Here is a 25,895-nt window from a genome sequence, read left to right on the forward strand (position 1 = left end):
AACTCTTGAAATGAAGACGAAATAAAAACGGCTAGAAACTACACTACACCGAACCCAGCTTCGCGTGAAAAGTTGGTTTGCAGGCAAAACCCCTGTTTATCGAAGAAAAAGTATATGCGCGCTAAGACTACTACACGCAGCACTAGCACTGGCGCCTGTAGCAGTGCTAGTGGTGCGTGTAATAGTCTTGGCGTGCGCAGACTCTTTTACGTTTGTTCCAACAAATCATGATGAAAAGTGGCCAGTAAATTTCTACTAACACCACAATTTGGAACCACATACTACCTGGGGATGTTCATAGAGGTCCCATCTACCACCTTGTCTGGTCAAACCTTTTCTGCGGGGTGGGTTGAACGAACTCCTTAATTAAGCCTCTTACAGGAATTAGCGCCTTAACTACTGAGTCTATGAAAGTTCCTAGATTGGTCAAATTTCTGTCATTTTTCCCCTTCAGCCATGGTTAAGTATCAAATCAGAGTTCCACCACAACCTGATTGAAAGGTGTGTATGTGTAACTTGACATATCAAGCACTATGGCCATGTCTACATTGTCAAGTGCCCTGTCAAAACATGTTTGAGGAAAAGAAAAGTTCGATCTTTGACACCAAGCCTTCAAAACATCCCTCTAAAATATCATTAGTGGTAACCTGCATGTGTGTGTGTGTGTGTGTGGGGGGGGGGGGGGTCATAAATTTACATATATCCGTTCAGTTCAATCAATACCTTCTTGAGCTGTCAGTTGAAGATGCATAGTGAAGAATTAAAGTTCAAGTTAGAATGGGCCATTGTGTTTGCTTTTAGTCATCTACTTAACAGCAGTTGTGATACGCTGTGCTTTAGAGTGTGACAAAATGACAGAAGCTATGATTTATCATTGCAAGGAATGGTGATATGGCATTCATGGCATGTCATTTACAGCAGATGTCAAAAATGTGCAGGCTGTGTGTGATACATAACCCTTCAACTCCTTCCCAGAGTGTTTTACTTTGAGATTACTCATGCCTCATTGGTGAGAGCCTTGATTTACTGACATGCTATCAGCTGCATGAAGTTTGAAGTAAGAAAGAGATTTCTAACACACACGTTAGACTGATGGACTATACATCTCTCTCGCTACACAACATATGTTTATTGATTTGTTTTTGCTCAAGAGCAGCCACATGTGTTACAGTAGCTGTAATTAATGTTTGTTTGCAGATATCCTCATCTTAAAGGCAGGACCATCTTTCTATAAAAAGATAAGACCACCATGGTCTCTAAAACTTTTGCTGACATCAAGTTCAGTAAGTTCATGATAATTTACGTCTAATATTCAAGACAAAAGCAAGGGATATGAAGCAAAATGAAACAAGGTGCCAAAATTTTGCTAATGATCATGAACACTTAATCCAGCAGGTACAGGTAGTTGAATGTATAATTTGGCCCTCTGAGCAAATTTGTCCTTTCATCTGAAAAATTGTGTTTCACGTAATTAGTCACAACTTTGGTCTTGATGGAGTTTTCTTGCTGGAAATCTTCCTATACTATTTCACGATATCTTCATTCATATTGTTGCTCAATAAAAGTGAGCTTTGTGATGTTTCCCAAACACTACAGAGGCCTTCAATATGAAAACTTGGTCTATATAATTCATCATTCATCAGGACGATATCTGCATGTGTCATTGTGAATTTTGTCACAACTTAGATATTCTTACCTCTGCTGCTAATGTTTCGCTGTTTGCTGCCACTGGTAGAGGGGGAGACCTAGAGTGCTGTAAGTGGCCCAGCCTGTGCTGTATGCTGACAGCATGCTGCACGTCTGAGTTGTGGAAGAACTGTTGCAGGAAGAGGAGGTCGTCCCTGTCCTGGGGACCACTTAGCTTGGCTTGTGCGAGAGAGAGTGTCGTGAGGAGGTCATCGAGACCTATACACATGCAGAAGAAAACACATGAAAAGAGAGATCAATTCCTATCCATGAGTAGTGATAATTATACAGTACTTTCAGGCACACACATGGCCCGCTCCGCTACCCATGATTTAAAGTTGATCCCTGAATCAGTGACTGAGAAATGATACCAAGAATTAACATGCTTTCTGAAAAAGATACATCCTTTCCATGTAAGAACAATCTACTGATATGATGAATCAAGCCCAATAAGGTTGAAGGTGTCCATCCATTGTTTATTCAATTTCTTCGAATATTTTAGCCTCTTTAGACAGTGACTCATGAGGTCTAGACAAGACATTAGTTAACTTTGAATTACAACTTTTTATGGAAGATGGTCCCAGCATGACATTCACCACTTAAATAGATTTGTTTCTTTCATTTCAGGTGACTGGAAGAAGCCTTAACATGAAATGACACAAATGGGAATATCATTCAGACAATTAATGTTATCTTTTTGAATGTGACAGAAATTGGTATTGTGCATGTACGCACCAAAATCAAAACATGATACAACAAAGCAATTCATGTAGGACTGGGTGAGAAGCTACCAGTTTCAACAACTATCTTTTAATAGATAAGAGAAATGTGGATTTCTTTTAGAAAAAAAGAGAAGAAGAAGAAGAAGAAGAAGAAGAAGAAGAAGAAGAAGAAGAAGAAGAAGAAGAAAAGTATACATCCCCCTTGTTTATGAAAACCCACCCCCCCCCCAAAAAAAAAGAAGAAAATCATATAATTAGGAAAAGGAAGCAGTTTGGAGTAATTCACACAAATGAAGACATCCTGTCTTTGACTGATCAAACTGAGATAGTGTGTCGGTTACCACGCAAGAGACAGTGTTTAGCTCCTGATGAACCTCAGATTAGTGCAAGTATTTGGTTGCACAAATTTTATTTTCTGTAAAAAAAAAAAAAAAGACTTCCATTCTCGCCACCAGCTGTCAACTGGCTGCATCATGGGATTGCCACAATGTCAAGATCAACAATTACAAGATAAAAGCAAATCCTCCAGCAGTGATGAAATTCTAAATATCATCCACCACAAAGGAAATGAGACTTGGGGGAACACTAACTAAAAGTCTGACTGAAGAACACGTGCAAGAAACAAACACAAATGTACCAAAGTGTCACAACAATAAAGCACTACAAAATCTGTTCAGCTGCAACGACCAAGGAGAAAATATTTGTGTTTGTATCAAACTGAAATTAGAAAGAAGTTATGGCATATCTCACTGTTAGTATTTCCTTGATTTTTATGAAGACTACACAACACAGACATGACATACAATTATTGATGAAAATTACTGAAAAAAAATCAAATACTCACACACATAAACACACAAAGAAATTTCACGCTAGCTTGCTGTAAAATGCTGAACAAAAATGAACTTAATTCATATTGCTACTATCTCTATTTGTGGAGATCAGCAGATCAAAATCATTAATGTACCCTTTGTCACACAGTCACAAGGTCATTATTCCTTACCTCTGTTTCTGCGTAATGACCTTTTATCATTAGCTCTCATCCCATTGCAAGCTTTTGTAATTGAAACAATAGCATCACATGGTATAAATCAGTATGAGATAGATGGTTATTACAATGACTCTCCCAACCATTATTTGATTCCCTTGAAAAAGAAAAAAGTCAATCACAGACAGCCTAGTATCATTGCTCTATCCTGAGATTATGTCATGTATTGGCAGCATGGCATATTGTTGTCTGGGAACTACATGCATCATTCATATGGTTGTGTGGCAGTGTCAAGACTAGCTACCATACAAAGACAAACTTAAAAAAAAAAAAAAATCCACTTCATGATTTCCCTGGGAACTTCATCAAATTTTGCAGATGTGAAATACTCTGATACAAATTTTGTGACTCCATTGTATAAATTTGTTCTCAAATGCACATACACTGCAGTCACCACCAAAATCCATAGTATACCTACTGCCTTGATCTTTGATATTATACTTCATCATTGAACTAAAGCATCCACTTGGGTATCTAAGAAAGAATCCTGTGCTCTGTATCACATTGACGAATGAATCACTGTAAATGTACTCACTCCATAGGATGAGCCAGTGAAGTACAATTGATAAGCATGAAATAGACTGTAACTTCTTGTTATTTGGGAACTGGGCCCCGTTTTATCAAAAGATAAAATCGATTTTAAATTTCCTTACCACACAGGCCGCCATAGACTTACAGTTGAAATCAACCATATAATCGATTTTAACTCTTCATAAAACAGGGCCCTGATGTGTTATTGATAAAACAAAGAACCAGATTGTTGTTGGTCTTTTTTGTGTGTGTATTTATACATGTCTTTTCTGCTTAGTCTCACCTAGAACTTTTTGAGGTGGTGGCTCTGTTACAGAGTACTGTCGAGACGTGGTGGCTTCATCAAAGAGGGGGTGGTTGTTGACTGGCTCAAATGCTACGCTGCCCTGACTGTTGTTCTGGCTGGCATTCTGTAGTAGTAAATATGAAGTTGACAAAAAGATACTGTAATAAACACAGACTCATTTATGTCAGAAGGAAAGGTTGCTTTGTATACATTTATTTTGACTTGTTGGGATGAAAGACATGTACCAGGAAGATGTTCTCTCTTCAGTGAATTAATGTGTCAATACAAAGTTTGATTTCCATTACAAGCAGATGAGATATTGAAATACTTAAATTCAACGGTTGTGCAACCCATCCATGTTCATGATAGACTGTATAGATCCACCGCCTACACTACACATTATGTGGACAATCTAACATACATGTAGCAATAAGAGACTTGGTATCAAACCTGATTTTTAAGAGATGAGGATGTACATGTACACGGTAATATTGCTGGCAATTTGTCCTTTGTATATATACTGGAACATTCTCCACAATCCTGCCATCACTGGTGCACGTACCCCTGCTTTGTCTTGACAGGAGAACAAACAAAACTACAATACAATAATATTGTATGGTTGCACATACCTCGTCAGTGATGCAGTAAGCATGACCGACTAGAAATATACATGACACCAATGGAAGGACAAAATACACCTCAGTTGTGCATAGTTCAATGCAAATACAACCACAGAGAATGTGACAAACTGCTGCTCTCCATTGTCAATCTCTAACCCTTCTATATCAAACAAAAAGGAATGTGTTCAAGAGAGGATATTTCTATGATATTCATATTAATTTCTCACACATGTAGATCTGCCTTTCTGTACCACCATAAATGCATATAATATAACTGTACTTCAAAACATAATATGGGGACACATCCAGATTCAGAAACTTACAAGCTACTATCACAATTCATTGTTGGTATCTATTTCCTTTGTTGTAGGTATTAGTCTTTTAACTTGCCTAAATGCTAACTGAGAAAACTTTGTATCCTCCCTGTGGAACACGATGCCTAACAACACATGAATACATCAAACAAGACCATCATTGATTTCAAATACCAGTAATTACAGATACCAGTGGTACAATTTTGCTATTGATTCCCTGTTGACAGGAACAAAAAGTTTAATGGCAATAAGGAAATTATACACATTTCAAGTAATTTGACATCACAGAATCTGTAAATCTCTTTTTTGTTTAATGTAACTTGACACTTTTGAGATAAATGTAGCATGCTTAATTTCTATGGTTCCATGTCGACAAGAGACAGAAATAGGCTCATGATAAAAATGAACCTAACGTTGAATAGGAAGTACCAATTTGTCACACTTTCAGACAAAATGAAATAAGATCCATTGCTCCCACAATTAACTTTGACCTTCACGTCCATGTAATGCTACCCTGGTGCAATGATAGAAGCCTCTCCTACGCTAACTGGGTTATCAGTGAGAGAGCTTTGCATGGTTGGTTACGACATCTTTCAACTTAGGATGTTGATGTGAATTCCCCGTTCCCCTCCTGGCACAGTCTAGTGAGAGTAGCTTGGCCATTATTAGTGCAGGAGATGTCAATCATGCAGTGTTATGTGGAAGAGCATCTGTCTGAGATAAGTGAGGCAATTCCGAACCGAATCACACGCAGATGCTGCATCAGGTGCAGACACTGTTGGCATATAACTTAATTCGGAGTGCCCCATACACCAATACACTCTTGTTCTACAGTCATTGGCAAGTCAATATCCAGCATTTAAAGGACAAGTTCACCTTCATAAACATAAGGATTGAGAGAATGCAGCAATATTAGTAGAACACATCAGTGAAAGTTTGAAGAAAATAAAAAAAATTGATGCAAAAGTTATGAATTTTTTAAATTTTTGTGTTGGAACCGCTGGATGAGGAGACTACTACAGCTTGTGATGTCATATGCGTACAACAGTATAGTGAAAATGTAAAGAAAATTCAACATATTTTCACTTTTTTCTGCATAATAAAAGAGCACTTGACTTGCCTCTTTCTAAAGGCAGGGGGAATAATATTATCCATAAATGTCAGTAACAAGACAAGGGAATGTGTACTTTTTTCAAAAGATGAAATTTTGTGAAATTCTCTTTATATTTTCCTTATATTGTTGTACTCATGTGACATTATACGCTGCAGTAGTCTTCTCATCCAGCATGACTGCACAAAAACTTCAAAAATTCATAATTTTTGAACGGATTGTCTGATTTCCCTCAAACTTTCAATGATGTGTTGTACTAATATTGCTCAATCCTTGTCCTTTAACCCATTGAGGACGGTTTGATTTTGCTACAACACGCATTTCCCATAGATACTTGCCCGAGTATGCTCAGGACTCGTCCTCAATGGGTTAAAGAAGTAACTCACACAAAAATAGCGATATATCTACAAAGCTGGTCCACAAACAGACAGATTTTAACTAGTTCGAACATTTTATACAAAAGTCAAAGGCTATTTCAAATATAACATCAATTTTATACAAAAGTCAAAGGCTATTTCAAATATAACATCAACATTTATGGCCTCCAGATCTAATTTCATATCTTTACAGTCATAGCATCTATATTCTTGCACATATTGCAACATATGCAATGCAGATTAGGCCTAAATAACAGACAATCAAAGTGAGTTGTTGCACATTGATGAAGGCTGCTTGATTGGAAGATTTTGTGCATGGGGTATCTCACTGAGCAGCATATGTTTGCGAACATAGTGCATTTTAGAAAATTTAAATTTTTGTCAGGGTTTGCAAACAGTTGCAATCAAGTTTGGAAACAATATTTGTTGTCGCAAAATTTTGCGAAGAAATTTTAGACAGGTTTAAAATATCTTTGCCACATGAAAAACTGTTTGCGACAATCCAAACTGTTTGCAAATTTGATTGTAACTGCTAATGAACTTGATGGCTACTGCTTACTAGCCCTGACAAAATATACTGTACAAAGAGGAATGTTCGCTTGCATTTTAATTTCGCGAATTTTGCGAGAGCCAAGATCTGCGAAATTAAAATGCACCTGAAAGTTCTTGTCTACACTATATGCATTGAATGTTCAAGGCAACTCGCGAAAATTTCATGCCGCGAAAAAGGCCGTCGGCTCCAATTCGTGAAAACATCATGTTTTACAGTGATATTCACTACATTCACGAACATTTGCTGCTCAGTGAGATACCCTCTTGAGAACCTGATTTTCTTAAAATTCAGGTGAACTTCAACATCAGAATTTGACCATGTAGCTATAGCCAGAATGATATTTATGAATCATTGATATGAATCATATGAATATGAATCATACCACTGGCATCTGATCTCTGGGGATGTACTCCCAGTATATTACAGAAAGCGATCGCATACACAGCTCAAAGCAACAACAAGCAATGAGTTTAAAATCAGGACTGTATTCGGGAATACTGTATAAAAAGTATCCGTGTATTCAATGCTGAGGTACGCCACCCTCTACAGAGGGTACCATATGGGGACTACCTATTCTCATGCTGTAGGCAAGAATAAGGTGTGAACAGGGTCTCTGGGATAGATACCGGTACACAGGGATCACTGTAAGATGGTAAGATGCTCTCAATGTCAGGCAGTAGGATTAGGGTTGTGCCATGCTGAATGAAAAGGTTTTATGGACAGTAAACCACAGGATTACCTTGAAATCTTTCACAGCCTCACAAGTAGGTCCAGCAGTGAGTTTTGACAGATGATAAAGATTCTATCAACTCGATGTAACTGCCTGAAATGGCTTGTATTAGGTTCATTTAGGGTATGGTATAAGTGCATTTTGCAATGCAAGTACATCTTCACATTGGCAATCATGTCAAACCATATGGTGTACCAGCATACATGTATGTGGCAAAAGAATTAGTATCTCAATAGACTACCAATACTTGTTGTTGTATAAAACACTACATCTGATTAGATTTACTAAATGTTTTACATAATGTACATTTATGCTCCATAGATTGTTGTTATATAATCATATACTAGTGTATTTGACCCTACTAGTATCCTACATTTTTGCATCAATCAGTCTTAACACTTTCAAATATATGTCACACAATGAGTTCAGATTGATAATGTATGCACTATATATATGTGTAAGCATAGGCCTACATAGCAAGCCCCGGTGATCTCTCCACTACTGTATGTAGCATCACGTCCATACACTGAAAGCCTTTCATAGGTTTCTGAGTGTCATGACCCTGTGTTCGCTACCACAGACAGCTTTCAATTAATCAAATACAGTGGTTGTGGTCATCTCGCAAATTGATTACAAGCTATTGCCTGGTATGATGAAAACGCTTTTCCATTGGGGAGCCTGGACAGCATCCGAGCAGTTTGTACATGAATCTCATTAATCTTGATACAAAATTTTGTAACAGCCAAATTCTGCATATAAACGACACAAAATATAAGTTTGTACACTAGACCTGTATGAGAAGATCAAATTTTTCTGACAATAGCTCTACAACATGTACAATTGTGTTGTCTTTTGTTTTAAACTGAAGCATTTAGTCAAGAAGTACATTACTCTATGCCACAACACTTGACCTATTAATCGTCAATCGCATGAAATTACATTGCTGTACAGTTTTGTTTTATGCATACACAAGAAAATACTATACACATACAAATTTAACAGTACAACAATATTGCACATGTTCTGAGATACTTGTGATAACTAATAGCTTGCGTGTTTGTTTGTTTGTTTTTTTTTTTGACTTGCAATATCTCCTTTACTCCTAGACTTAAATCTTCTGTTACAAAATGCATACAGTGATGATTTCAACACCAAACTGTTGATAAACAAACAGTACAGTCACCTTCAATTTCACACTGCTGAACTTAGCATAGCACGGGGGTGGGATCACTTGCTAACTTGCCTAGGGTAGCATAGAGCTCTTTCTGAATGCCATAGGGCTTGCCTATTAACTTTGTTGTATCTGTGTTCAGGGCGAGGGAGGGGGATTTTATCAGGGTTTTTTTTTTTCTTTCTTTTCCTCCCACTTTTCATTTACTTAGCTTTGTTTTGTCTGGGAGTTGTGAAGGATGCAGGCCTATAGCTTGAAGTTATGATACCTCTGTCAACCACATTGACAGTGGCTTAATGGGGATGAACACATGGATAAATTTGGTTTTACATCCCAATTTATGTTATTAAGCTAAGTAAGTTAACAAGTTCTTCCTGCAATTTGGTTATGCTACACAAATACAAGCCTTAGCAGATCTCTTTCTCTTTCTAGTCATATGAGGATTGACCTTCATTTCAACTTCACATAACCACATGTCTGATCACATGAGGGGTGATTTCAGGGAAGTCATGAAATACAACACAACACAACATAGGGAATAACTGAATAAAAAACCAACTCACTAGCTCCGTACAAAAGTAATGTCAATTCATACATCTACCTTTCATTTTATGTCTTTCAATAACAAAAAAAGAGTCTTATACTATAATACCACAATACTTCTTCACTCCATTCAGCAATACATGTACACTATCCACACTGAAGAAAAGCTAGATAAAGAAAATTTAAATGTGTCACATTAACATTACGCCGTACTGCAGATTTGAGTTTCAATTTCCATAACAAGCCACCATAAGTTATCGAATGATAAAACACGTCACAAAGTGATTCTTGACCATTTATGCAATCTCAGTCTGGAAAATTTATAACCCTTCATGATGTCAACCCCTCAGACTGAGGAGTGGACATATACCCCTTTCATAAACTCATCCTCCTATTATCCGCATAAGAATAATGCGGACAATTCAATAAAAAATGCGTTCACAAACTCTGAAAATAATCCGCATTATTTTTACGAGCGCCCGTCCTGAAAAAGGCGGATAATCGTCATGGTGACTGCACACCCCCCTTCTGCGGGAAAGACAGGTGACGTTTGACCGCACCCCGGCAATTATCCGCATTATTTGGGTTTGCGTTCATAAACTCAAAATCTCGTCCCGACGCTGCTATTATGCGGATAATAGAAGGGTCGAAATAATGCGCATTATTCTTTCCCCTCTCCGATTTTACGACCAAATGTTGCGGATATTATCCGCATTATTGAGTTTATGAAAGGGGTATTGCGGAGGTAATTCAAGACTTGAGATGAATATTCAAAATGCTTCCTGAGCAAGTACAGTCAACTGACAAAGTAGACTGTACCATGCAAATGAATGAAATTCTTCCGAACAAAATATTCAAGATGACGGGGAAGTTATCCATTTTTTCTTTATTCCTTTGTTCACTTTGTTCATTACATACATTGTACCAACTACTAAGCAACGTAACAATTTTTCATTATTATGACTAATATGAGCAAGGTGCCCCCCCCCCAAAAAAAAAAAAGGAAATAAGATCTGTCCCTCTTATGTCACTGCTTCTAGCAAAAGCCCCTTTCTCTTTGGGGTTATCTTCCTTTCATGGGCAGAACGAATGTGTCACTGCTTCATTTGTGCGTGCGTGTGTGTGTGTGTGTGTGTGTGGACATTATTTGATTAAAATTTGAATGATTTATCTTCATCTGACCTTCAAATTTGCTTCTGTAAAAACATCTTCATATAAAACTACCAAGGACCTTTCCATGATGCCGCATGCAAAGGCTTTGGCATATTTCCAAGACTTTTTGATCATTTAAAGGTAATCTTGAATATTTTCCTGTTTACTAAACTGGATCATTAGTGTAGGGGACAGGCATTTAACAGAAAGTCTTCAACTGCTGCCAGGTATTAAAATGTGAATACATAAGGAAATGCTCACACACACACACACACATCACACACACAGACAGACACACAGAGGAGATTGAACAGCAGTCACTGTGAGGCATTATTCACTTTCATGAGGTGAAGGGGATGACTCATTCTTGCACATCTTGGATGTAAACCATGGTGAATATCATTCTCAAAGCAAAAATCCTCTCTCTTTCCCTCCCCTGCCCTGGGTGAGATGGTCTAGAGGATAACCTGAATATCAAGTATCTTCTTTCTGTTTTTTTTTTTTTTTTTTTTTTTTTTTTGTTCCCTTTCAGCTCTCTTTTTTTCTTAGGGATCATGTCCTTGTTCAAACAGCAGCACAAGGGGAACCCTTTCCATGACAAGTGAGGAAGCTGCAGGGGCAATATCTTGACAGAAATGGGAAAAAGGGTTGCATCCTTTTCTGTTATCTATTTCTCCCTTTTAGTGACATGTGCTTCATGACATCTGCATAGTGCAGCCACTTTCATTATCGCCATGATCTCCAACATTGAATTTGAATGTTTTCCTTCATATATCCTTCGTTTTATTGCAAAGGTAGCACTAACACACAGGACAAAACTCAATGTTTCAAATTTGTTGAGAATATTCAAAGAGCAAAGCAATCCAAATCAAATGACTAAATATACTGTGAAAGCGGGGAAGTCCAACAAGAGAGGGAATAATGGTTGTAATAGCAGTACTGAATGAGAGCATCTTTCCATTATCAAGTTATTACTTTAGATATATTGTGAAAAAAGAAACATGAATTACCTGTTGTATCATTACACCTGTGTTCTTGTGAATGTCCTTATCCCTCCTGGACTCTGATTCCAAATTGATGTTGTTCTGCCTCGAGTTGGCAGACAAAGAGTCTGTTCCATTGGTCAGAGTGTGTCCATTGACTTTTGCATTGTGAACTGATTGTGCAGGCGGATTTTTCATGCCACTTGCTGCCACAAAGCCTGGCGGACAGTCCACAGCAACCTCACGTGGAACACGAGGTTGTGATTCCACCCTGACAGCAGCACTCGGTTCAGGCATTTTGTTCCTTTGCGAAGTGGCGGGTGCAGAGGAACTTGCTTTTGTAGCAGCAGCAGCTTTGGCAGCAGCTTCAAGTTTGGTCAAATCTATGGGAGGCACTTCCTCTGCCGAGAGTACATTGGCTTGTATGTGTGGTTCCTGCACTGGGGGCACTACATCGGGACCTACAGATCCTGACTCGGACACACTAGCATCAGACACCACAGGCTGGAACTCTAGGCTGAATGTGGGGTTGTCATAACCACCCTCTGATTCCTTGGCTGCTTGAACTTCCTCTCCAAATAATTTGCTCAATCGATCACTGGTACTGCTGAATCCATCGTCTGGAATGTCTACAGGAGTGGCAGTCAGGGTTGCCTCTGGATTCGTGCCAGAGGCTGCGAGCTCAGGTTCTGGGTAGCCATTCGTGTGGCCATGCAGCTCTACTTCGGCATGTCCATTGGTGATGCTGGCGTGCTGATCTGACTTGTTCAGTTCAGACAGGTCTATTGCTGGCACATTGTTCTGGGCAGCGATCTTTGCAAAGTTGTCACGAGTTTGCTGCTCCACGGCAATCACATAGGCCTGCTGCAGTCGTTTCTTCTCAAGGTCATCCTGACCTGTAAATATCAATAAGATGACAACAATAACAAGTTTTAATGCAATCTGTTTTGGCACACATTCTATGAATATTGGCAAGTGAAAGCTCTCTCTTCTACACACAAGGTAAGACCAGTTGTCAGAGGATTCTTGTCCCCCTTTCATGACCTCTTCTCCTTCTAATCTTCATATCACCATACAAGGCAAGTCTGTGATATCAGAAATGTCAGCTCAATCTTGACTTCTACAACATGAATAAACACTTCACTTTACTGCAATCAAGAGTTAGTGTGGAGTCACACATTCTACCATCAACATCCACATTATAGCCCCATTTTACAGGGCCTTTCATGGGACTTTCCAGCCAGTGGTGTCTAGCTGTATACTCATCAGGCCCTCTCCCCAACCTTGCACTCTTTTTCTCTCCCTTTCAATATAATATTGATGCAAAGATACACTTCTAATGATGACATGAACATTTTACATGATAAGTAAACATTTTCTCAACCTGTTCCTGACAGGAGTCATGGGAAATGTTATGCCCCTGCCTTCTAAATGACATGTAAGTAAAATGCTCTTCCAGTATGCTAGAATAATTATTAAAGATAGATGGAATTGTCTTCTATTTTCTTGACATCATTCCACAACTTTGACATCATGGACTGCTGAAGCCCTCTTATCCAGTCATGACATCACATAGTCTGATTTTCCACACAGTTCACTCACAATGTGTTATAATTTTGTGCATCACTGCACACACATTACAAGTACTCCCCTTTAAAGGGATGGTACAGTATTGGTGGAGATGAGAATTGGGCTTTTAACTTTTTGCGAGATACCAAGAAAACACTAAGAATATAGTACAGAGTATACCATTTTAAGAGGAATTCAAAGTTTATTTGATGAAAATCTTGTTTGGAATGACTGAAACATCCAAAAACAAAGTAAAAAAAAGCGATCGTAATGAAGTGTGGGTCCCACACTTTATTAGAATCGCTCTTTTTTGGATATCTCAGCCGTTTCAAAACCAATTTTCATCTAATAAATGTTGAATTCCTCATAGAATTACGTGCTCTTTCATATTTCTTAAGAGGTTTCTCATTATTTCACAAAAAAATGTTAGAAACCTGAAATTAGGTCTCAACCAAAACTGTACGACCCCTTTAACTGGCAATCCAGCTCTCTTTCTCTCCCTCCATCTCTCTTTTCATCTGTCTGTCTCCCTTACCCTCACTCTTTCACACCACCTCCATCAAATGCCATAAGGATGTGTGTTAATTACAAACATTTCAAGTAGTGCATGAGCTGTCTGCTGTAATACGACAATGCTATCACTTTGGCACACATGAAAACCATTAAAAAGTTGCCAGAGTTCCATCAAAGTTAATCCCCCTCTCTTCCCAAGAAACAACTGTCAGCAGTTATATGATCGTTCAACATCAACTATTATCATCAGCTCATTTTTTATTAAATTCCATCTCCTCACCCTCAAGATATCATAAAACACATGCATTACACCTTCAAGCTCCAAAACTGCCTACTTGAAGGTATGGAGCAATGGATTGCATGCTGTCTTATGAGGCTGAAGAACACTTTCAGACAATATATTTAATTTTACCTTTCCCATACATACTGCATTCACATTGTCTGAAAAATTTGTACTGGGGTTGAACCAAGACAATGCCTCGAGGTATAACACCGCAACAGTCCTGTAACAAACGTCTTTACACTGCTCTCGCTGTTTCAGAACGACTCTGATGCATTCCTGTGATAGTGCATTCATATTGCAGAAGGTTATCAGGCAATAAAGCACATGAATCTTGCTCACCGAAAAAAAAAAAAATTAATAATCACGCTCACATACTCTCGCTGCAAACTGAATGCTACATGTGGCAGCTCTCTTGTAAAACAAAAAAAAAAAAAAAAGAGAGAGAGAAAAAAAAAATAAATGACAAGTGTCAAAGGAAAAACAGAAAGAGACTGAAGTGAATGGGTGAAGGAAGAGGAGATGAAGGGTCAGAACAAACGCACAAGTAGGGCTTATACATAGAGGAGGTAGAGAGTCTCGCCTCCCTGGTATTAAGAAATGACAAACGATTATGACAAAAAGGGACTTGAAATTAGGGTGTTTTTTTTTTCTGCCATAAGAGTTTCTGAGGAAAATCAATATCCATCACATTGCCTGTTTTACTAATCATAAACTTTATCGTCCTCGTAAAATATAAATTATGATGTGATTAATCCAGAGATTTCAAAGTGTTAACTCACATTTTCCTAAAAAACAACCTGCTTCAATCTTCAATATTGTAAACAGCAGCCTGTTTGACTGACCTTTTAAACTTTTTGGAATAGAGTTGTACCAAGATGTATTCACATTGTAAACATCCCCTCTCGGTACAGCACTGGTGCTGAACAGGACGCACCCTAGCACAAATTTGTAAAAGGACTGTACCATAACAAACTAAACTGGTAGAGTTTGTGACAGGAAATGCACATTCACATTGCCACCCATGCCGGTACAACTGGGGTACAACACCGATACAGCACCGGAACAACTGGGCAATTTGAATGCAGTACTAGGAGCCCTGGGAATGATTTGGGAACAAAGACGAAATGGATGCTGAATAAGAGGTGACAAAATGGAGAGGGTTTTCATGTGGGGTTTTTAAAACTAAGACAATATCTAGATTCATATTGACATTTCATTGGGAAGCACAGAATTAGAATTATTTCTGCACATCAAAAACTTTGGTTAATAGTAAGTTCCTAATGGTCTGACCATTTCATTCAATCATCTATAAGGGAAACATTTGCATTTTTGTTCAAGAACTAATTTTCTGTTTTCTGATCACAGAAGTAGTTTAAGCACATCTAAAAAGAAGAAAAAACTAAAACACTAAAGTTGTCACAATGACAGCAAACATAGCCAACTTTGAAAACACTGGTTTCACTGGGAGCCCTACATGATCACCCAGTAGTTAGACCCCGTTTACAGTGCGGGGCCGGGCTCGGTCGCGGCTCGGCCGCAGTCGATCCCGGCCTCAATTGCGCGGCCGAGCCTTGCAATTTTGTCCGTTTACACTGCTGGGCTCGGCCGCACTTTTAATTGAAACCTTTCAATATTTTGTCGTAGTGGCGCTCTGCTTGTAAACAAACGCAATTTGGTATTGTCTGGTTTTCAGACCCTTTGCCAACTGAATTTTGTGGCGACGAAGTCACCGTTCAGGCAAAGGCCTTTGCCGAAGGAAAAAAATCCTTTGCAGGACAAAACCGTCTTAAACTATACTAGTTTTCGACGTTTAGGGGGTTAATATCCTGAATAGCGAAATAGTACAGGCAGAGGGTTTGGAAGCCAGACTAAAACTGGCCGCGCATTTGGCCCAGTTTGCGTTTACACCAAGAAAAGGTCAGGCTCGGCCGCGGCCGAGACCACCTACAGAGTGTGGCCAAATGCGAGGCCAATTTTGGCCTCGCATCTGGCCTTTTGCGTGTTTACACTGAAATGAAGGTGGGCTCGGCCGCGGCCGAGCCTCGCACTGTAAACTGAGGAAAATGTCTGCAAAATGGGCATTATTTCAAAAATGGAAATGTACCTTGAGCACAGGAGTATAAGCTTGGAGGAAAAAAAATGGATACGGGGGGGGGGGGGGGGGGGGGGGGGGGAAGACAGTTTTAAACGAAGTGTGTTAGCAAGATTCATACAAAAGATGTTTCAAGACCAAACGCTGAAACAAGCCTGTTCATGATTTGCTTTGTGTTATAATCTTAGGATGATCACACTTCAAGTCTATTTCTATATTCTACATTGTTTTACTACAAAAGGACTTTAGATTCTTGGATGATTTATGCATTACATGGATTATGGCAATGTATTACCTTTGCCAGCACATATTACTGACAAAAGGAAAGGAGCCCAAATGCTACAATTGTGCCCCCTCCCCCCCCCCCCCCCCCAAAAAAAGAATGTTTTGTGTTTGGGTTGAAAGAAGTATGGTGCTCCAGTATGCAAAACTACATTGGCAGAACATACTCTGCATACGGATCAGCAGGCATCAACCATAGTTTGCACATCACAGTATATGAAAGGACCTGCTCTATAAATCTGTCTCTCATCAAAATTTTGTCTCTATTTCTACCTATTGCATACCTCCTTTGATTGGATGTTGGATTTTTTTTTATAGGATAGATGCTCATGCTCATAAATTCGAACAAGGGAATAGATCCTGCATATTTCTGTGCCATATACAACACTGCCCATGCATTGTAATTCCTTCACATCACAACCCAATGTTCAATAGCTACCAATATGTCAAAGAATGCCATCATAGCTAACTCTTCTCATGACAATATACCATTCTAGCTATAGATTGGGGAAAAAGTCATCACCAGGCTTCACATTCCAGTTTGAGTACTCTAATTGAGCAGCCATCAAACCTTCTGTGCCTGATCATAAGCAAATTAAATGTGTGGTTCATTTATCAAATTAGACCTGGGAAACAACTGTAATTTGAGATGACTACCCCCAATTTCCTCTTTTGATTCTGGGTACATCTGACTTCACCCAATAACTGATGGAAGGCATATATATCTCTTTTTAACAGCTCATACATTAGCTTTCCATGGATTTTCTTTATAACAATTCATAAGAAAAAAAAAATCACTGTAAATGCAGTTTACCCCTAAATGTTGTTTGAAAAAAGCACTAATATCTGAAAAACAAATTATAGAAGAATCATCATCAAATATTCTGAATGTTGCTTGTTATCAGGCACGGCTCTGGAGAATCACGACATAAACTACTGGAACATACATCAAGCAAAAATATTTGTGTGCTTTTATTTCCGCGCTACTTTCTGGTTGCGCGAAATGCGTGAAAATTTCAACACCACGAAAATTCCCACTTTTACAGTACATGCATCCATACATATGTACCCATACAGACCAAGGTAGTGATGTACATAAACACACATAATCAGAAAGAGTACATTCAGAGTGCATCATTCATTTTGAAATAATGCTATAAGAGTGATTCAGCACAGGGTATGCCATGACTGGAAGATTGCTATTTGAAGCTGGCAATGGGGGAAGCCCCAGTTCCACAAGGCAGTTGCTGTTGTGGTCACATCCCCTAGACATTCCTTGATGACTGTTGGCACACCACAAACTATCAATTGTATGTAGGTGAAAAAAAAAATGTTATTGTGCCTGCATGCCATTAGTGTCGTGAAAAGGTGTCCTACTTGTGCACACTTCCTGGCACATACAGACTGTACTGTACACCCCTGTCAAAAGAGAAAGCTAGTGATGTGTTCATGATCAAAGAATGTTCTTTGCCATTGTCTGGCAAGCAATACCAACAAACTAAATCTTTTATAAATACAAATCTATCATGACACACACACACACACACACACACACACACACAGAAATATTGCTAATTTTAGAATATTTTATATACATGCTATCTCTACTGACTAAAAAACAAAACAAAACAAAAAACAAAATGTAAATTACAATGAGTAATTATCATGGATACAACCTACAAATTATGTCGGTAATATATTTTCCAAAAGCTATACATGTCTTTATGATACTCAGACGATGTTGGGGCTGTTGCCATGTTTCATTTCTTCACTACTTTCTGACAATCTGTTATACATGTACCATGTACCTACGACGGTCCATGGTCATACAAGCGGACAACTAATGTGACTTGAAGCAGCAACCAAAATCTTGGCCCACATATCCTTTTAAAGTACCAGTACTGGTATTTCTGGTATGTCAAAACAGACAACCAAAACCACATTATATGAAAGAAAAAAAAAATAAGAGCTTTGTGATTTTCAGTCAATTTCTGCAATTGATGAATGATTCACCCATCAAAGCACTTGATGGGAATGTGTGCTGTACACCACAGGGTCTTTCAACACAAAAAGAAAAGAACCTGAAAACATAATACAACACTTACATGGCGGAGGCATAAAAAAAAAGAGAAAAAAAAAGAGGGAGTACTAAAATGGCATGTTCATGGTTGCAAAGATCCGTGATATCCATGCACGCAACCTGCATGGATGACTGCTCAACAAACAATGCAGCAAAGGAAACAAGGAGGTGGCAATTTGCAAACAAAAAGAAAGTTGGTAGATTAATCAGCAAATGGTATACTGCACACAGCTTGTTCTCAAAAACTACAGGAACCATGTTATCAGAATAGTTCAGTTATGTAACCCACAGTCAAAATGACTGGGCAGTTATACAACTCACGCATCAATTGAAGTTAGATATGAAAACTTGTGTGACTTCAGAGACTTATAGAAGAGGTGGCATGCAACATTTCCCAAGCAATATCAGACTTTGATATGAATATCAACGCTGCATAGAAGCAGGGAGGTGAGAGAAAACCTCCCTGATAGAAGGAAAGGTTGTTGAGTCTTTAGAGAGAGTTATGATGCAGAATACATGTGCACACAGATGCACATCAACAATTTAAATAAGACTAACTACCCCGTTTTCCTCAGGTTTCATGTTGACCACAATGACATCAACTTACCAGCTTGACTGCCCCTCCCCCTTATCCCAGATGAGGACCATACAAGACTGTCATGGTAGCAGTGACCCCAGTAAATATGAAAGTCATGACTACTCTCCCACCCTGACACCTGAACATACCTCTGTAAAATCAGAAACTGCTATTTGATGGTCTGTGACAGTATCACAGATCAAAGGTCATGGCAAGAGGCAGTCTGCCCCTACTGGCTTACAGCAGGGAGGTGGGAAGAGATGCTTACTTCCCACCTCCCTGCTTACAGCTCTAGCGCAGGGATTTGTCTTGCTTCAAGACTACACTATTTCTTCTTTTGATTGATAGTCTTACAAAATCACCGCATTCATATATTGCCCTCAAAGCTCAACATATTTTTGTGACACAGGCTAAACTTGCTGAGACGAATAAACCCCTGAAAAAAGGATTGGCGAATTAAAAAAATTAAATAAATAAAAAATGTTTCACACAGTTCTGTAGAGTAAAGGCAAGTACTGTAAAACGAGGAATTTTCGCGTGCATTTTAATTTCGCGAATTTCGTGAGCGCCAAGATTCGCGAAATTAATATGCACACGAAAGTTCTTGTCTACACTACATGCATTGAATGCCAGTGGCAGTTCGTGAAAATTTCATGCCGCAAAAAAGGCCGTCGGCTCCAATTCGCGAAAAATTCATGCCGCGAATATATCATGTTTTACAGTACTGTGTAACTTTTGAAACTGGCATAAATTATGGGTCTAGGAGACAGCCTAGTTGTTCTTGAAGTCTAGCACCAAGTTGGAGTTGTCCCGTCAAAGTTGAATCATCACAGAGTCATGAGGAGATAGCAAGGGGATAAGAGACCATTCCACACAGATGGTGTCTCCTTGGTGTAATATTCCTCACTAACAATCCCTATCTCTACTATCACGATGGAATTCTTTGGCTATGATGAATGGTATTTTGACAATAACACAAACATGGTGGAGGAGCAAGTTTGCACAAAAATCATAGCATCTGAAAAAAAAAGAAACAAGGAGGAAACTAAATCCAGTCTATGAGAGAACATGCTTGTACAGAATATTTTTCAGTTTTCATGTTTAACATGGTACAATGTAGGTTCTTGAGCAATTGAGACACTAATTCCCAGATACACAGTACCCTGCAAACACAATCCCTGACATGATAAAATATCAAGCAAAACTTTGCTATGGATCTAGACTAACCAAATGCCAGTACAAGATTTTTGTTTTTATTTTTTTACTTTTTTTTAATACTTTTTTTTGTACTGGTACTTTACATCCAGAATAGGGAAAATTGTTTATGAGATTATGACTGAATGGTCTTGGTCTACTAAGCATACAATCATATCTTATGGGTACGTTCATTACGTGTAGCTAAGGTTTCTTCTTGAAAATCAAAATGCTTGTCTGAGGCTTGCACAATAAAGTGAAATTTAATGCATGTCGGCCAAGCACATGAATCTGAACTTCTGAAGTCTCAAAATGCATTGAGTACCAAAGTATGCACAGTTGGTTTGAGTAGTTTGTTGCTATAGGCCTGCAGATGAAAATATCTATTAATTAGACATTGACTGGAATACACTACTAATGCACTTGTCAATGTAATGACGCACCCCACTATCCCCGGACATTGGTGCGTCATGGTCATTTTTTGACCGACCAAACATGGTTTTTGACGCACACCACAGTCACTTTTTTGACAGACAACACGTTGAAAGTGACGCACACCAGAGTCACCTTTTTGACGGACAACACGTTGAAAGTGACGCACACCTCGGTCACTTCTTTGACGGACATCCCTGGTACATTTGATACACATTTGTAAATACTGAAACAATTTTTGCTTACGTTTTATTCAAGCAATTTCATTTTCTTTTGGTTTGTAAACAGAATTTGTAAAAGTTTCGGCAAGTTTCCCTTACCCTGTAAGTACCATCATTCACTGTAAATCACTCTGCCACAACGATATTCTATGTATTCTGAGCATGCAATCCATACATGACTTGTAATGTAAGCCAGCTGTTTGTGAGTAGATGATGTGAAAGGCAAATGCGCTGTGTGTGCGCGGCCATTGCTAGACCGGCTGAATGCAACACATGGACGATGTAGTTTACGTTCGCTGTGGAATCATTGTGTCTTTTACAAGCGGAAAATAATCAACTGTTGATCATAAAATATACTAAATTAGCAATCAGAGCAACTTCACCGTTCAGAGATCATTCAAGTTCTTTTGAATTTTGAGAAATCACACAATTTTGTCGAGCGTGAACCCACAAGAACCTTTCTACTTTTAGATTGTCGTCAAGCTCTCACCAACTCTACATAACATATGTGGCTCCCAGGCCAGCTGGTGGCTCCAGCCAGGGAGCTACCTCCCTGAACTCTAGCTCAGCACGAAGCATGCATGGCTTTGTCCTACTAGTAGATGTCGCTCACACCGTATAAGCATGATAAGGTTTTGTATTTTTCTTGGGACATTTGACTGACTTTTTAATATTTTGTCATGATAGAAGGGCTGTAGTAATCATTTCCACAGCTAGGTGAACATTTGTGGTGCACAGCTAGTCTGCTTGATGTTTTTCTTTCATGCCAAAATAAAGACAAACAAAAAATAGTACCAATATGTTTGCATTCTTTCAAAGGGGTCTGGTTCGATTACTCTAACTGCCTGTTTCCACCTGTACTCCGACCCCCAATTTACACGTGCGCGCAAATTCCTTTGCCCTGTGGTTTTGTCTGTCACATGGGTGTCAAGTTTCCCTCTGGCTACTATTCACATTGTTTTTCATGTCGTTGTTCAATTCCACTGTCAACATTTTGCTTGATAATCACCTCACAAGAGACAAGTGTAGTCATATTTGCTGCTATTTGTTTGTTGTTTGTTTTGTTGTTTTTTATCACTCCTGTGATCAGGGCCATGGTGGGGAAAGGGGAAAGACTAGGGTGAGCCGAGTACGAGTGAGAGTGGACAGGGAGAGGGAAATCGAAAGATGGAATCCTCTGCTCACGATTTGTCTCTTAAAACATAAATTGTCAACCTTTTTTTTTTTTTATATAGTTATGACGGGTGTTTTATTGGGTGTGTCAATGTGTTGATTTTTGTGCCATAAAAAGAAGGAACAAATATCGTAGAATGCCGACCAAAAAGGAAATGGTTTCACCAACATTACATGTACATTCGACCAAGTATTAAAAAGAAAATTATCCCCCCCCACAAAAAAATAAGGGTTTATTCTCTGTTATTTGGTTGTTCAATATATTTTCTTTCTTCTGCAGTTGCGTGTTACATTGCCTGTTTGGTTCTTTTTTTTTATTTAATCAGAAAAGGAAAAATAAAAAAGAGAAGAGACATTCAAAGCAAGACAATAAGTTTAATTCTTAGTTTGACATCATTCATTTCTTTATTGGGCAGCGAGAGATAATTCAGACGGTGATACATGAAATTTTCAAAGCAGGTAATTCAGACTAATTCGATCTTAATTTGCCTTGGATTGTTTGTTTGTTTGTTTGTTTTTTTTGGGGGGGTGGGGTCATGTTCTTTGTACCCATCAAACGTTCGTTTATACGAAAATAAAGTATTCCGAAATACGCGAATTCCCTATCGTGTCACACCTTATGTAGACTGCAGATTTTCGTAAATAAATGTGAAAGTCATGATCCACAAATGCAAGAATGTTTGTGATTCCATGGATGCGTTTCTTTCATTGTCGCATTATTTATTCACGGATAAACAAACTTTTGGAATAACAAACTTTACATTCAAAGCAAGACAATGATTTTAATTCTGATCAATAGTTTGACATTGTTTATTTCTTAGTTGGGAAGCAACAGATAATTCCAAAAAGAAACACAAACGGAACATGAAATATTTAAAGCAACTAAATGAGATTAAATCTTAGTATGTTTGTTTGTTTGTTTGTTGTTGTTGTTGTTGTTTTTTTTTTGGGGGGGGGGTCATTTTCGTAGTACCCACGTAAGGTTCGCTGATGCGAAAATGATATTCCGAAACATGCAAATTTCCTACACATTATAGATGTTCGTACCTATAAAAGTGTGAAAATGAATGATAATGATTCATAATCCGAAAGAGCATGAATGTTGTGATTGCGTTTATTCGGACATGAAATGAAGTTGGTTAGTCTGGAAACGGATTACAAAACTTATTATGATGATGATTATTATTATTATTATTGTCAGGGACCTGTTACTATTTGATTAACAAGCATTTGTTCGTTTGTTTTTTCCATTGTCGAATTGGCAAACCTTCAGAGTGCCAACCCTTGTTTTGTTTTCAGATAAACAAACTTACAGAACGACGAAATTTCAGAGTAAAAGTGTAATCATTTTATTTGGGCATTGGGGATACTTCAGAAAAGAAATATAGACGGGAGGAAAATCTTAAGGCAAGAAATACATTGGATTCTTAGTTATATATATATATTTATTTATTTTCGTCGTGTTCATTATTCAGAAAAAAAAAAATACACGGTTCGCTATTCCGATGGGGTGTTATTCCGTATACGAAACACGCATATTCCATATGCTTACATGTTTTTTTATTCGAAAATGTAATTATGGTTTATCAAACTGATTTGTGGCATTATTCTAAAAGTTTGTCAATCTGAAACGAATTACGTGGCACACAACTAATTGGGACTATACTTATTTTCTTTTCGGATAAACGAACATTCAGATTACCAAATCTTATTTTGTTTTTGAGTGAAAAACCCTTCGAAAGAACGATTTATTTTTTCATTTTTTTTTTTCCGATTTACGAACCTCTGGAATCGCAAATCTTTTAATAAACGAACGTTCAGAGTATCAAACTTTAACGAACAGTGTTGAACATATTTTTTCTCAGTCTGTGTCCATATAGAAGGGAGCGACTTTTTGAAAGGCAAGAAATAAGTTAAATTCATGTTTTTACATCGTTTCCTCTTTTTTATCAGGAGTTAGTGATATAGCAGGGCCGGCGGAACTGGGGGCTCAGCCCCCACTTTTTGTTTTGTTTTGTGTTTTTTTTTGCACCCGTAGGCCTACATAGTGGGCTTTTGAAAATAGTGGCGCCGGATATGTGATAGGCTAACTTCAGAAGGAGGTATATAGACGGGAAGTATTATTTAGTTCAAGAATGAGATTTATTTCTTAGTTTCGTTAATTTCTTGTGTGCACGCGGTATTTATCATTCCCTAAAGAACTAGAATTATCACTGAAGGTGATTAATACCCCCACCCCTAGTATTGCTTTATAGTATGTGATGTCATGAGGGCAATGACGTTAATACCAAGTTTGTGCACTTGTCGAACTGGAAATAGAATAATTTTAGTTTACTGTACAATTACAGAGTTGACACTGAGTATAAAACTTACAGCAATGGAAACATGCTTTCCCCCAGCATCAGTACACTTAAAGACCATCATACACACCAAATTTGACCTTCATAGCTTGAATAGTTTATTTTGATACAAAAATGAGTGGTTACCATGACAACACATTTTCCTTAAACTAACACATTGGTGTCGTGCAAAACTACACTTCTAGGTCATGATACATACTAAATTTGACTTTAATTGCTTGAATGATGAAAAAAATAAGGTTTTGGTAAAATTGTGGTTACCATGGCAACGGTTTGTGTGACAAACACAAAAATGATGTGTTCCACATCTATACCTCAGGGCCATAGTGCCTATCAAATTTGGTTTCAATTGCTTGAAAACTGTGGAAGAAGTTCACTCCAAAGGATTAAAAAAAAAAAATGCGGTTACCATGGCAACGCATTGTCCAATACAAATACAAAGGACATTTTGCAAAACTACACTTAAAGAGCATCATACACACCAAATATTACCTTCACAGATTAAATGGTTCAATTTGACACAAAAATGAATGGTTACCCTGGCAACACATTTTTTTTTTTTTATATTAATACATTGGTGTCTTGCATTGGTACTACACCTCCCGATCATCATACATACTTAATTTGACCTTAATTGCTTGAATGATGTGGAAGTTATTCAATCCACAAGGTTTTGGTAAAATTATGGTTACCTTGGCAACGCTTTGTCCGACAAACACAAAAATTATGTGTTCCACATCTTTGCCTCAAGGCCATAATGCCTACCAAATTTGATTTTAATTGCTTCAAAACTGTGGAAGTTGTTCACTCCACAAGATTTCGAAGACAACATGCGATTACCAAGGCAATGCTTTGTCAAGTACAAACAACGAGCGTCTTGCATAACTACACCTATAGATCATCATAGATACCAATTTTGAAATTGACTGCTCAAATACTATGGAAGTTATTCAATCCACAAGGTTTTGGTAAAATTATGGTTACCATGGCAACGTATTGTCCGACAAACACAAAAAACATGTCTTGCACATCTATACCTCAATATCATCAATTACCCTAAGTTTCATATAAATTGCTCCAAAAATGTAGGAGGAGTTCGCGACGCAAGAAACAAACCGACCGACCAACTGACCGCCCGCCCGACCAACATCACGGTGACTCCTATATACCCCCTTCACACTATGTGTGGTGGGGGTATAATTAAAAAAGGGTTCATATTCTGATAATTTGTTATTTCGAATTGAAAGGAGCAAAATCCCTGTGCCGATGTTTTTCTTAAGAAAATGTCATTT

General features: G+C 38.2%; 1 protein-coding gene across 2 annotated transcripts in view; it reads right to left on the reverse strand.

The window, feature by feature from the left end:
• The window catches only part of LOC140235596 (protein PALS1-like), a 151,002-nt gene that overhangs the window by 17,574 nt on the left and 107,533 nt on the right, over positions 1 to 25,895 (reverse strand). For both annotated transcript variants that reach the window (XM_072315604.1, XM_072315611.1), the window contains 3 exons: positions 11,855 to 12,723; positions 4,271 to 4,397; positions 1,697 to 1,905 (listed from right to left, as the gene is read on the reverse strand). In XM_072315604.1, the coding sequence (XP_072171705.1) occupies positions 1,697 to 1,905; positions 4,271 to 4,397; positions 11,855 to 12,723 (1,205 nt within the window). The remainder of the gene's footprint in view (positions 1 to 1,696; positions 1,906 to 4,270; positions 4,398 to 11,854; positions 12,724 to 25,895) is intronic.

This window comes from Diadema setosum, chromosome 1, assembly GCF_964275005.1.
Source record: "Diadema setosum chromosome 1, eeDiaSeto1, whole genome shotgun sequence".
In the NCBI taxonomy this organism is placed as follows: Eukaryota; Metazoa; Echinodermata; class Echinoidea; order Diadematoida; family Diadematidae; genus Diadema; species Diadema setosum.